The sequence below is a fragment of the Humulus lupulus genome, chromosome 6 (genome assembly GCF_963169125.1).
Source record: "Humulus lupulus chromosome 6, drHumLupu1.1, whole genome shotgun sequence".
In the NCBI taxonomy this organism is placed as follows: domain Eukaryota; kingdom Viridiplantae; phylum Streptophyta; class Magnoliopsida; order Rosales; family Cannabaceae; genus Humulus; species Humulus lupulus.
This window is the reverse complement of record NC_084798.1, coordinates 32,436,963-32,450,338: the sequence shown is the minus strand read 5'-3', so window position 1 is coordinate 32,450,338 and position 13,376 is coordinate 32,436,963. Positions and strand designations below refer to the sequence as shown.

General features: G+C 31.7%; 1 protein-coding gene across 1 annotated transcript; it reads left to right on the top strand.

Annotated features, from left to right (window-relative positions):
- The first annotated feature begins 5,905 nt into the window (after positions 1-5,905).
- LOC133784939 (uncharacterized) lies at positions 5,906-6,986 on the top strand. Its single transcript, XM_062224203.1, has 3 exons — positions 5,906-5,966; positions 6,246-6,358; positions 6,513-6,986. The coding sequence occupies exons 1-3, from the start codon at positions 5,906-5,908 to the stop codon at positions 6,984-6,986; spliced, it is 648 nt and encodes a 215-aa protein (XP_062080187.1).
- The last annotated feature ends 6,390 nt before the right edge of the window (positions 6,987-13,376 follow it).

Below are 13,376 nucleotides of genomic sequence, written 5' to 3'. Positions count from 1 at the left end.
TCGAATCTTCTTTTTAGGGCAATAAAAGGGCTTCGAGATAAAGGAGAATGTGTGATCCAAGTGGACGTTCCCGATTTCCATGGTCGACTGCATCCTGAGGACTTTCTTGATTGGATAAGTAGCGTGGAGAAGTTCTTTGATTGGAAAGAATTATCCGAGGTGTGCGAAGGTGAAATTCCTGAGCATGGGTCATGCCTTAATTTGGTGGGATCAAATCCAAGCAAGGCGTGAGTAGAAAGGCAAAGGGAAGTACATGAGACAAGATGCGATTAAGTTTGCGGGGAAATTTCTACCCTCTGCTTAGACCCAAAGCTTGCTCAAAAGGTTGCACTTTGCTTTAAAGGATAAGGGGGAGAGAAGCGTACAAGAAAGCGCCCACTCCTAACAAGTTGCGGAGTTCTACCAATTGTTTATGCGCAATGGCTTGAACGAATCTGACGAAGAATCCCTTGCTTGATAGGGCTTGATGTTAGAAATCCAAGATGAAATCTTGATGCATCGAATGTGGAAAGTAGCCTATCACTAGCTCTAAAGGCCGAGGGAAAGCTAAAGAGAAGGACCCCAAGGAGACACCGAAGGTGATAGGGGATCAACCTCTACCATCGGGCGAGGAAAGAGACCCCCCTTTTCCCTTCCCTCAATATATATGGCACACTTTACTAATAGAATATCAAGCCAATGCTCCATCCTCCTCGTAGCCTAGAGCCTTGACTTGAGCATTGTACAAGTGCTTAAGGCTCCTTCGGGCCATGGCCATAACTATTATATAAGGCAAGGCTTGGAAGCAAGCTACCAGCACCTATCAGCGAGAACTAGGCTTGGCTTGGTTAGTAGTGCTCGCCCAACCTCAAGAAGAAGCTTTCTTTTCTCACGAGAAATCATTTTATTCGAAATGGACAAGGGTCGCCTATAACTGTCCATGTAATGTCCCTCTGATAGTCGCTGCAGGATCACACACAATTATTAGAAATTTGTTTTTTGAACCCCTAAACGAGTAACTACCAAATTTAGGAACGAGATTTCTCACTGAAGAAATGATTTAAAAAGAGCCTGAAATTGGCCGACACCTTCGCGCACATATGTAACTTATGTCAAAGTGATGCGCCAACGTCTGCGTTGAGTTAAAACTAGGTTTCAATCAAAATTTGATATCAGGATCCAGGAAGGCAATCACTCGGATGTTCCCCTAACCCAACCTAGGAACGGATCGGAGGGAACTGCAGCATGGGGAATGTCCGTGTCTCGTTGCAAGGCTCATAGGTAGGGCATTTTCTCGGGGAAAAGATGATTGCCGAAATCATCAGAACACCAACCATTAGAAGTGAAAAGCGGGAGAAAGTGTTGGATTTCTATGAAAGAGTCTCGGGAGTCGGGATGCATGCCAGTTTCATACGACCACTTCGATTAAGGCCTACAATGATCACTATGGTGGCTTGCAGACCTCTAATGATGATGAACTAAATTCTTAGAGCAAAAAAATTTCATCAGTCTCGGAAATTATTCCCAATCTAAAAAAAAGTAGAGGTAAAATAGAAAAAATAGAATTTTGATAAAATATTTTGAGAGTAGAGTAGCTGGCATCTTATGATTGATCATAGAAAAAACAAAAACATTAACATTTTAAATGACATTTTTTTAGAAGAACAAAGAACCCACCAGCAAAAGTGGTTAGAAATGGATTCAATTAAATATTTTGGTATCTAAGGTCCCAGTCTTGATAAAAATTCACTAAAGTTGAAATTAAGTAGGTGGTATATACAATAAGATTGTTGCATATTGACCTAATTTAGCATTATTTGGCACCAAACAAGATTCAAACTATACATTCCCAAAAAGGACGTTGGAAAGCCCCCAGGAATTATGGCTAGAGAATTTATAACAAATGGCCCAAATTAATTGCATTTGAAGCCCAATGTCCCCATTTAAAAAATGGTAGAAAAATAGCCTTTAGATGATTAATTTACTAAATTACCCCTACTGTATCATTTATATCATGTTTCTCAGCAACACCACGTGAATGATGAGAGTGATACAACCAAAAAAAATTCTCAGCAAAAAAAAAAAAAAGAGACAACCAGAAGGAGAGGGAGAAGTCGATTTACAGCATTTATTCCTCCATTTTTTCCGGTAAAGAAGAATTTTGGTTAACTTTCACTTGTTTCATATTGCCCTCTCCATCTTTACAACATTTTCCATTTTCTTTTCAGTGTTTTGAAACAAAAATTGAAGTATATTTGCTTTCTTTAGGCCATCATCCAATATTTCGGATCATTCTTCCATTTTTCCACAAATCTAGAGGTATTTCTCTTCCTTTTCATTATTTTTTTTTTTCTTTTTTATTATTAGTATACCCATTTTCCTGTGTAAATGGGTTAGAGACTATTTGCAATATTATATAAACTGAAGTGTTCTTGCTAAATTAATTGCTCAAATATATATAACTTGATTGGTGATATTATATAAATTGAAATAAACATTTTTTTCTCTTCCTTATATTCTGAATTGCTTATTCCCATTCATGTGATATTATATATACTGAATTGCTTAATGACATTCATGCGATATTATATTGAATTGCTTATTCTCATTCATGCGATATTATATAAATTGAAATGAACAATTATTTCTCTTCCATATATTCTTTGTACGGTTCAGAAACATTTCTGTTTTAGGTGGCCATCAATCTAGCATTGATTGATTTTGTCTCTGGTATTGTTTCTATGAAACCATTGTGGCCTAGAACTAAATACATTTTTAGAATTGTATATTTTTAATTTATCTCTACATATGTTGTATGTAGACAATAAGTGATAGCATACAACCCATTATGGATAGCAATTTTGATGAGGTTCAACAAATTTGGTTTTAACTTTGTATTATTGTTATAGCCAAAGACTTAGATGTGTTTGCAATGAACCCTCCAAGGAGAGTTTAAAAGAAGTTCTTATAGCTCTTCAAGCATTTAGTTTGCATCTCAAAGCTAAATGAATAAGGCTTTAATTTATGTGCAATTTTAATATTTTGTCATTTGGAGTTACTATTTAGGATTCTTATAATTTTCTCTTGGAATCTATATTGAGATATACTAATGAATGATTTCTAGTTATTTTTTTTGTTCCCTCTGCATCTATGTTAGCATATGTATTTTATATCCTTGCATCTAATACAAATGGACTAATTTCTTGTGCCACCATTAGCTTTTTTGTTATTATTATTAATTTTAAAAGTTTTATGTGTTAAATATTAATGGGGTCCTCATTACAAATTGGCAATTTAAGTCACTTGGCTTGAAGTCTTTTGCACTCCCAGCTGTCCATTTTTTGCTGATTTGCTTCTAAATACAAGACTATTAATTTTGCCTCACAATTGTTTATGATTATATTTTAATGATTTCCTTGGAAGGGTATATTTGTTTTTGAGAATCTTTGCTTTGCTTATATGGTTTCTTTCTGAGTTCATAAAGTGCCAAAATACATGGTGGTGTTCTAAATGCTAGAGTGGTCAAATAGTTTTGTGAAGCAAATATAATAAGACATGCCAATTTGAGTTTCTTTTCCACAACTCATCTCTTCCATCAATGAAAGTCTCTTTTAAGTTGGTTTTGTCATCTTATATTTGATCAAAATTCTGAATTAAATAGGCTATTTAACCATTGGAAGGTGCCCATGAAGTTTAGTTGCAATATAAATTATTAAATGTGCTTGTTGAAATGTATTAAATGGGTTTGTTGAAATGTATTTGATTGGTATATCTGTTTTGTGTGGTGTCATATACCACACTTGGTTTGCCAATATTATTCCAAATTTTTTCTCCTTTTTATGTTGTATATGGTTTCATAATTTTGGTATATTTATTTTAATATCTTATGTTATTTTATTTTCTAGCATATGTAATAATGTTGTGGTATACTAAGTTGTGTTTTCTAATCTTCCTTCTTTCTTATAATTTTTTTTCCATTTATGGGAAAGGTTCTTATTACAATATTGTATGATGGACATTGGAATGACAACAAAAAATTCGTGGGTTATAGGTTGACAGCTATGTTGCTTAACGACAATGCCACATTTTTAGATGCTTTACAACTATTGTATAAAGAGTTGCCTCTAAAGTTGGATTGTCATCGCCACTACATTAAGATTTTTGTTGATATGAACCTTGGAGAGAATGGAAATAATATTTTAGAGGTTATGGGTGATAGTGGTATGGGTTGGTACCTACATATGGAAAAATCTGATAAAGAAATGAAATACCCACTCATTGTAAGTTTTGAGGAGCGTCCAATGGTTGAACTAATTCAAAAGTCCATTGAGAATAATTGTTTGTTGTTGGAGTCTGTTACTGATCACTCCTCTATAATGGAATCAGGTTTGTCTTCAAAGTTTGGCACAAACTTTGAAGTAGGTTCATCGTTAAATTCTCATGGTGGGAGCAGTGGTAGTTCAACTATTCTAAGTACCAACATGAACAATTTTCCAACTTCAGAAAACGTAGACTCTATATTTTTAGATCCCATTGGATTGGAAGATCTGAAAGTCAAATACCTCTTTGAAAATAAAGAAAATTTGAAGACTGCATTAGGGTTGATCTCAATTAATAAATTTTTTGAATTTGTGACTATTAAGTCTAACCAAACTAGATTGGTTGTCAGATGTGTAGTTCCAAATTGTGAATGGTACATGAGGGCTTCAAAGTATGGAAATGGAGATTTTTGGATGGTAAGGAAGTATGTCAAGGATCATACTTGTCCAATTGATGTTGTGTTAAATGATCATCATCAAGCTACTAGCAAATTAGTGAGTGATTGTGTAACTAACTTGCTAAGAGATGATGCAACAACATGTCCTAAAAAGATAGTAGCTCATATGTTGAGAGAATGTGGGGTCCATATTAGTTACTTCAAAGCTCGTATGGCAAAGGAAAAAGCATTGGAGGCATTACAAGGATCTGTTGATGAGTCATATGCTCTATTGCCATCATATCTCCATGCTCTAAAGTCTTCTAATCCTAGTATGTGGTTGTTTGGTTTGTAATTTTTTGTTTTGTTTTTGTGTATGTCTTTATGGTGTAGTTTTTTTTATTGATATATCTATATATTTTTCTTTAATAAAATATGTTTATGATGTACTCAGCACATATTTCAATAAATAACACATATTTCTATATAGTTTTTTTGTTATTTATTGTTCATCATGTTTAGTATATCAGTTTTTGTCATCAGTACATATATTTTTTCACCTATAGTATATGTGTTTCCTGTACTGAGTGGGAAAAACAAATCATCTTTTTATATAAATTGTGTTTATGATTTGTACAATCATTTCCATTTGTAGGCTCAGTGGTTGATTATCAAACTGATGATGAAGACAGATTCTTGTATATGTTCATGGCATTTGGAGCTTCCCTTGAATGATGGAAGTATTGTAGGCCAGTCATATCAGTTGACGGAACATTTTTAACAGCTAAATTTGCAGGAACATTGTTCATGGCATGTGCCATGGATGCCAATAATCATATATTCCCAATAGGTTTTGGCATCGGAGATTTTGAGAATGATTCTTCTTGGATTTGGTTTTTCCAAAGATTAAGAGGTGCATTAGGAACTCGAGATAATTTGGTTATTGTTTCAGACAGACACAGGAGTATTGAGAATGCAATATCTACTGTGTATCCAAATGCAGAACATGTCCTATGCACCTATCATTTGTTGAACAACCTAAAATCTGCATTGAAGTTCAAGGGCCATGATGTGCTATTTGAGAATTGTTCAAGAGCTTATTTAAAGATTAACTTTGAGTTTTATATGCGCCAAATGGAGTCAATCAAACCAAGAATTCGTGAATACCTTCTTCAAGTTGGATACGAGAAATGGGCTTGATCATATTCTACTAGAAGAAGATACACCATTATGACCTCAAATATATCTGAAAGCTTAAATTCTGTTTGGAAAGAAGCTAGAGCCTTTCCTGGTATATGTTTGATTCAGATTTTTTTTTCTGGTTTTCATTTTTTGTTTGTTATCTATTGTTTGGTATATTCATTTTCTATTATGGTATATTGTATTTTGTAAATGGTATATTGAGAAATATACAAGATGCAGCAAAAAGTATTGCTTATTTTATTTGTTAAACTAGAAAAAAAAATTATAAAGTTTATGGTATATGATTTCCATTAGCATGTATATGTATGTAATATATATATATATATTGTTTTTGCATATTGATCTAATGTTGTTTCTTAACTATCAGTTGTAGCTTTATTGGAAAATTTAAGGCAAAAGGTTCAAAATTGGTTTGATACACGTCGTTTGGAAGCAGCAAGCACATTTACAAGGTTGTCAAAATGGGCAGAAGACCAGCTTGTTGAACAAAATCGTCTAGGTAGAACTATGAATATAAGTCAACTTTAGCTATATCTTTTATTAACCTATGTGTATATTTTTTTACCAATGACAGTATATATATAGTACCCTTAGTGCACATGTTTCAATATTGATTAATGTTTTTCATACTCAGGTATACTCTGTTGGTCATCAAATTTACCAAGTTGTTGATGGTAACTTAGAATTTGTTGTTGAAATTCTAAAGCGCAGTTGCACTTGTCGCAAGTGGGGCTTAGATGAAATCCCTTGCTTGCATGCATGTGCTGCCATAAGAATAGAAAACTTGTGTCATTATACTTATGTCTCTGACTTTTACATGAAGGATGTTTTTGTGAGCACATATAATGGAATAATCCATCCAGTGGGAAGTCAAAAGTTTTGGGATATTCCTGATATTGTCAAAGATTATGTTGTGCTGCCACCCATTGTAAGGAGAAGAGCTAGCAGACCAAGAAAGAAGAGGATTCCTTCAGCTGGTGAAACAAGGAGGCAAATCAAGTGTGGTAGGTGCAATGAAAATGGACACAATCGTAAAATATGTAGAAATGCTATTCATGTGAAGATGAAATCTATGAAGAGGCTGAAATCTTGTGTTCATCCTCATTAAACATTCACTTTAGTTTTACCACTTTTAGTTTACTATTTGTTGGATTTGGAACATCAGGATGTTTTCCACTAATAATTTGGCTACATTCAATTGGTTATAGGTCATGTTAGAAATATGAGTGTGTTCAATTAATTGATGACATTTATCTTTGAAAGTGTTATATCTCAATTAGATTTGATGTTTCAAATACATTATGGTATCTTCTGTAATCAAATTTAAAATGGTATATAAGTTTAAAAGTATATTTGTTATTTGAACTATGGTATATGACAGTGGCTATTGCTTATGGTCTATTTAAAAAAAAAATAGGGTACATATATTATTATTTATTGTAGTATATCACAACACCTGTTGCTTTTGATTATATATAAAAAAAATTATGGTATATAAGTTTATCATAACGGTATATATGTTATTTGTGTTACAGTATATCAGATTTAGAAATATCTGAAGAGATTTTTTTTTTGTACTTTTCATTAGCATGGTCTATCTTCTATTTGTATTACGGTATATGTATTTTGTATGTATAACTTGCAATAGAAAAAAAATCTGGTATGACACATAAGTTTATAAGATCGGTATATCTATTGTGTGCTTTACAGTATACCACTGTTATTGTTTTCTTACAATACCTCTATATATATGTATGTTGTGGTATAGGAGTTGATTAAAATAGTATATCTATAGTGAACACCAGTATATTAATTTAGGCTAATTTTAATTAGCTATGTTATATAGAGTGAAAAAAAATGGTATATTTATTTGTGGTATATAAGTTTAAAAGTGTAGTATTTCTGATATTTTTATAATGGTATATCACTGTCTCTATTACTTATTAATTGTTTGTTTTATTGTATATTAGAATTAAAATTACTTTATGTTAAAATAAAAGTTCACAAAGGAAACTTGTTTCTGGCAACTTCCAATAATAATAACACTATTATTTATTTCTTAAAGTATATCACTTTGTATATGTAACGACCCACTAATCTAGACTATTTGGACCATTAACGAATCTATACATAACACTTACATTTTTGCGGAAATACCATAATTTTATTGAAACTTGTGGAAACAAAGGTTACTTTCATAAAATAAGTAGGATATGGGTACCCATTGTCTTTAAAACAAAAATAACTTAAAAACTAAAAAGAGTTACATAGAAAATGCGGAAAATACATTTAAAACCATAAAAGCATAAACAAGACTACATCCTCGAATCGAATAACGCTCGGCCCCTTGACTCCATTCACCATCGATACACATCCTCTAAGCGTCACGAATCTTTCCGCCTCTAAAGCTTATTTCCTGCACATAAACAGAAAGGAATGAGCCTAATGCCCAGCAAGGAAAATCTAACACATAGTCATAAACATAAACATAATTTCATAATAACGTAAAGACATATCATAACACATAATTCACTTATTATAATGGCCATTATTACTTGGGGTCCCATAGACTAAACAAGCATATGCCCATGGGATTAGTGGGGTCCTACTAGCTAAGTAGGTCATATGCCCATAACCCATTTGGGGTCTTGTTAGTCATATGGGTCATATGCCCAAGCCTACAAACGTACATACATATCATAACACATTAATAACATAAATCATATAGATAACATAAGCACATAACATATTGATTCTAGCCTATTTTCCTTACCAAAGTTACCGAGATTATGGACTGAGTTGGGACTTTTGGAACACTCCTAAAACCATAAGAAAGAGTGAGTCTAAAGAGAGGAGATGAAATGAAAGAGATGGAAAGACTAAACCATAAAAACATACTTACCAACTTATATGCTTAAGAGCTTGGATTCCCTAACCAAAATAAGAATAAGGTTAGGGGACTGAGTAGAAGGTTTTGAGAAAAGAAATAACATAAAATACAGAAAGGAACTAGAGTTTTGGGTTTACCTCAAAGATTGCAAGATCACTCTAACCTTCACCGAAATACTATAGAACTCACTTCCCAAAGTGTTTGATAAGCTTATGATGTTTAAGCTTATAGTTTTTCCCCAAACCAAGTGTTTACACTCTCACACTCACTTAACACTAGCAGCCTCTGAACTTAGAGCAAATGGTGAATAATGGCTGGGTACTAGGTCCTATTTATAGAGTTTGGGAATGAAAATATCTTGATTTTACTTGAATAAAAATAATAGCTTTTTAGGTGAAAATCATTTGAATAATCGTTCAGCAGAGGCTGAAGACTCGTTCAGAAGATGCTGGACTGTTGAAGGAGTTTGAATGGCTGAAGGGAAAGGAATTCAAAAGTATTTGAATTCATGCTGGTGGAGGCGATATATCGCCCCCTATAGGCGATATATCGCCTGGACCTTTGTTCCCGAGGCGACCGTGCATCGATTCGTGTTTTCCGTATCTACGTGCTGCAATATATCGCCCCCTATAGCTGCGATATATCGGCATACGCTGAATATTTAAACACGAATTTACACATTTTTAGCTGAGTTTGAATGGAGTAAACAGCCTTGACTAAGCCCTCAACGTGCTCAAAGCTGCTGACTGACCCTATACATTCAAACTTTTACCCTTATTTAATTTAATCCTCAAAAATACTTAATCCTTAATTACCATTCAAAACATGTGCTTAAAATCCTATTGGTTGATGTCTAAACCTTATAATATAATAATATAATCCTTAATATCAGTCACATTAATCAAACCTTAGGTTATACTTAATATTCTTAAACTATAGGTTAAACTTAGAAAATCTATAAGTACTACTATGAGTGTCCAAATAACTCCCGGTCTGAACCAAAAATCCAAAGTAACAAAGATAATGCTATAAATACTATCATACTACTATCTATCTTAGCTAAGTAAAGTTCTTGGACTCTACAGTATATATATGTTGTGGTATATGAGTTTAATATTATAGTATATTTGTTTTGAAAACTGGTATATTAGTTTAGGTTAATTTTATTTAGCTATAAAAATAAAAGTATGGTATATATATTTGGGGCATATAAGTTTATAAGTATGGTATATATGTTTTTTGTATAACGGTATATTATCGTTTCTATTGCTTCTCGTAAATTAAAAAAATTAGCTTATGTCAAATATAAATTAAATAATTTCATTGGTATATAGTTTTAAAATGATTATAAGAATGTTTTTTTCTATGGTATATTAGAACTCATGAATGGTAATTTCTTTATGGGCTATTTAGGATTTTTACCCCCCGAACTATACTACTACCGTATCGTGCCCCCTAATTTTTTCAGGCCGTTAAAAATTCCCCCCGAAATATTCACAGTAATGTAAAGAAGGACTTCCGTTAACTTTCAACACATGTGGCTAACAGAATGCTGACATGGCTCTTTACATGCTGATGTGTCTTGGCCATGTCAGCGCCATGTGTGTAATTTTAAATTAAAAAATCTATAATCATATTAAAAATTAATGAATTAAACACTAAAAAATAGAATTAATAAATTAAGCTATTTTTTATACATTAAAAAAAATAAAAACCATATTTAAAAACAATAAAATTACACACATGGCGCTGACATGGCCAAGACACATCAGCATGTAAAGAGCCATGTCAGCATTCTGTTAGCCACATGTGTTGAAAGTTAACGGAAGTCCTTCTTTACATTACTGTGAATATTTCGGGGGGAATTTTTAACGGCCTGAAAAAATTAGGGGGCACGATACGGTAGTGGTAATAGTTCGGGGGGTAAAAATCCTAAATAGCCTTTCTTTATGTTATGGAGAAACATTTTTTTTAACTATGGTTTTATTTGCATGGTATATATGTTATTTGACTTGTAGTATACCATATTCAAGTATCCATATTAATTAATTTTGTTAAAAATAAAAAAGATACATTTATATCTATTATTTATACCATGTTTTATTTATTATTTGTTTCATGTTATACCATATGATAAAAAATAAAAAGTAAAAGCTTTTGGCATATACGTTTAATAGTATAGCATATCTATAATTTATATGACAGTATATCATAATTATCAATAGCTTGTCTTTTCATATATTATAGTATATAAGTTTACAACTTTGGTATATCTTTGGTTTGTCTAATGGTATATAAGTTTACAACTTTAGTATATCTGTGGTTTTTCTATATATGTTGGGTTATACGAGTTTATTAAAAATAGTATATCTATAGTGAACACCAGTATATTAGTATAATTGAATAACATCTTTTAACTAAGATATCTTTTAATTACATATGGATATCCAACTTTTTGTACAGAAATATTAAAAAAAAAAAAAGTTGTTTGTATGTGGTAAGTTTACAAAACCATTTCTGTATCGCTATCAGTATTTCTCCTTTGTTTTTCCTTCCCCCAAGCATAAAGCTCCACAGCTAACTTTTCACGAAAGAATCGCATTTTTTGGTTTGTGATATCTTTTAAACTATTGTTCGGCATCAAAGCTTCAGCTCTCTTGATGACAAACATTCCACAATCAAATCTGCATTAGACAATAGACACAAAAAAAAGTCATATTTTTTTCTAAAAAAACAAGATATACCAGATGACAAAGCATATATACAACAAACAAAAGTGATATACCAGAGCTTTTGTACTAGAGACAAACATCCCCATCAGTTTAGCAAAGCTAAAATGTAAAGATATATACTAAAAAGTTTGGCATACATCCAATAAGATTCATTTTTATTCAAAGTTTGCAAAAAAATAACTTACCCATTTCCAAGTCTTCCACAAATTCCATATCAAAATCTCCTTCTTCAATATTTTTCCTTTCCTTGTAAAAATTTATAGATTGTAGAAGCATGGGTATCATCATTGAGTATGCAGTTACAGCTGTCATGACATTCTTCTTGTGCCCTTTCCCAGCCATGCTATCATATATTTTAATCTTTTTGCTCTTCAAGACGACTTCAACAAGCACCCAAAGGTACATATCGCGTATGTAAACAGGGCTGTAGATAAAGTCCACATTAATCCATGGTGTAGGAATTCTCATTTTCTTCCCATTTGCAGAATTCAGTAGGTAAGCATAAGGCTTTTTTTTCCAAGAGAACTGTTCGCTTGGATTGTTGATATATGTCTCCCAAGCTTTGTTGATGTAGCGATCACATATGGCATCCATTGTTGTGCACCTTGTGTTATTATGTCTAAATTTTTTACGCAAATAATACAACACAACATCCATACGCTGAAAGAACAATAAATTAATATTATTAAATGCATCTATTAAGATAGATGCATGGAAGAAAACATGACAAATATACCATTCTTCAAAAAACATATACAAGAAAATAAAAAGGAGCAAGACAAATATATCATTCATCAAAAGACATACAAAAAAAAAAAAGAGCACAAGTAAAATATACTATCTTTCAAAATACATATACCAGAAAATAAAAAGATCACAAGACAAATATACCATCCTTCAAAATACATATACTAGAAAATACATATACCATTATTCAAAATATATATACAATTATTCAAAATACATATACTAGAAAATAAATACCATCCTTCAAAATTCATATACTAGAAAATACATATACCATTATTTAAAATGCATATACCAGAAAATAAAAAGAGCATAAGAAAAATATACCATCCTTCAAAATTCATATACTAGAAAATACATATACCATTATTCAAAATGCATATACCAGAAAATAAAAAGAGCACAAGAAAAATATATCATCCTTCAAAATTCATATACTAGAAAATACATATACCATTATTCAAAATATATATACCATTATTCAAAATGCATAAACTAGAAAATAAAAAGAGCACAAGAAAAATATACCATCCTTCAAAATTCATATACTAGAAAATACATATACCATTATTCAAAATATATATACCATTATTCAAAATGCATATACAAGAAAATAAAAAGAGCATAAGAAAAATATACCATCCTTCAAAATTCATACACCAAAAAATAAAAAAAGAGAATAAGATAAATATACCATTATTGAAAATACATATACCAAAATATACAAAAGAACAAGACAAATATACCATTATTCAAAGTACATATACTAGAAAACAAAAAAGAGCACAAGACAAATATACTATTATTCAAAATACATATACCAGCAAATAAAATAAATAAACTAATGCAGCAGCAATAACAAATACTCCAGTCCAAAGGATAAGTTTTGCAAATAAAAATATACATTATATGAGGCAAAACACAAAAGAAAAGAAACTTACATAATCACTGATACATTTTATCGGTGACCATATATCATAGAACCACATTTTGTGCTTCACAACATCTTCCACAAAGTTAAATGGTGGATCAATCGCTTCCTTTCTACATATGTCCTATAAAAGAACAGATAAAATGATCATTATATGTAATTAAATTTTTAATATTTCTTAAATTAAAATAGTGAATA

Coding starts and splice junctions, on each gene's coding strand:
- LOC133784939 (XM_062224203.1), top strand. CDS start 5,906: ATGACCTCAAATATATCTGAAAGCTTAAATTCTGTTTGGAAAGAAGCT. Junction 5,967..6,245: donor AGAAGCTAGAGCCTTTCCTG/GTATATGTTTGA, acceptor CTTAACTATCAG/TTGTAGCTTTATTGGAAAAT. Junction 6,359..6,512: donor AATGGGCAGAAGACCAGCTT/GTTGAACAAAAT, acceptor TTTCATACTCAG/GTATACTCTGTTGGTCATCA.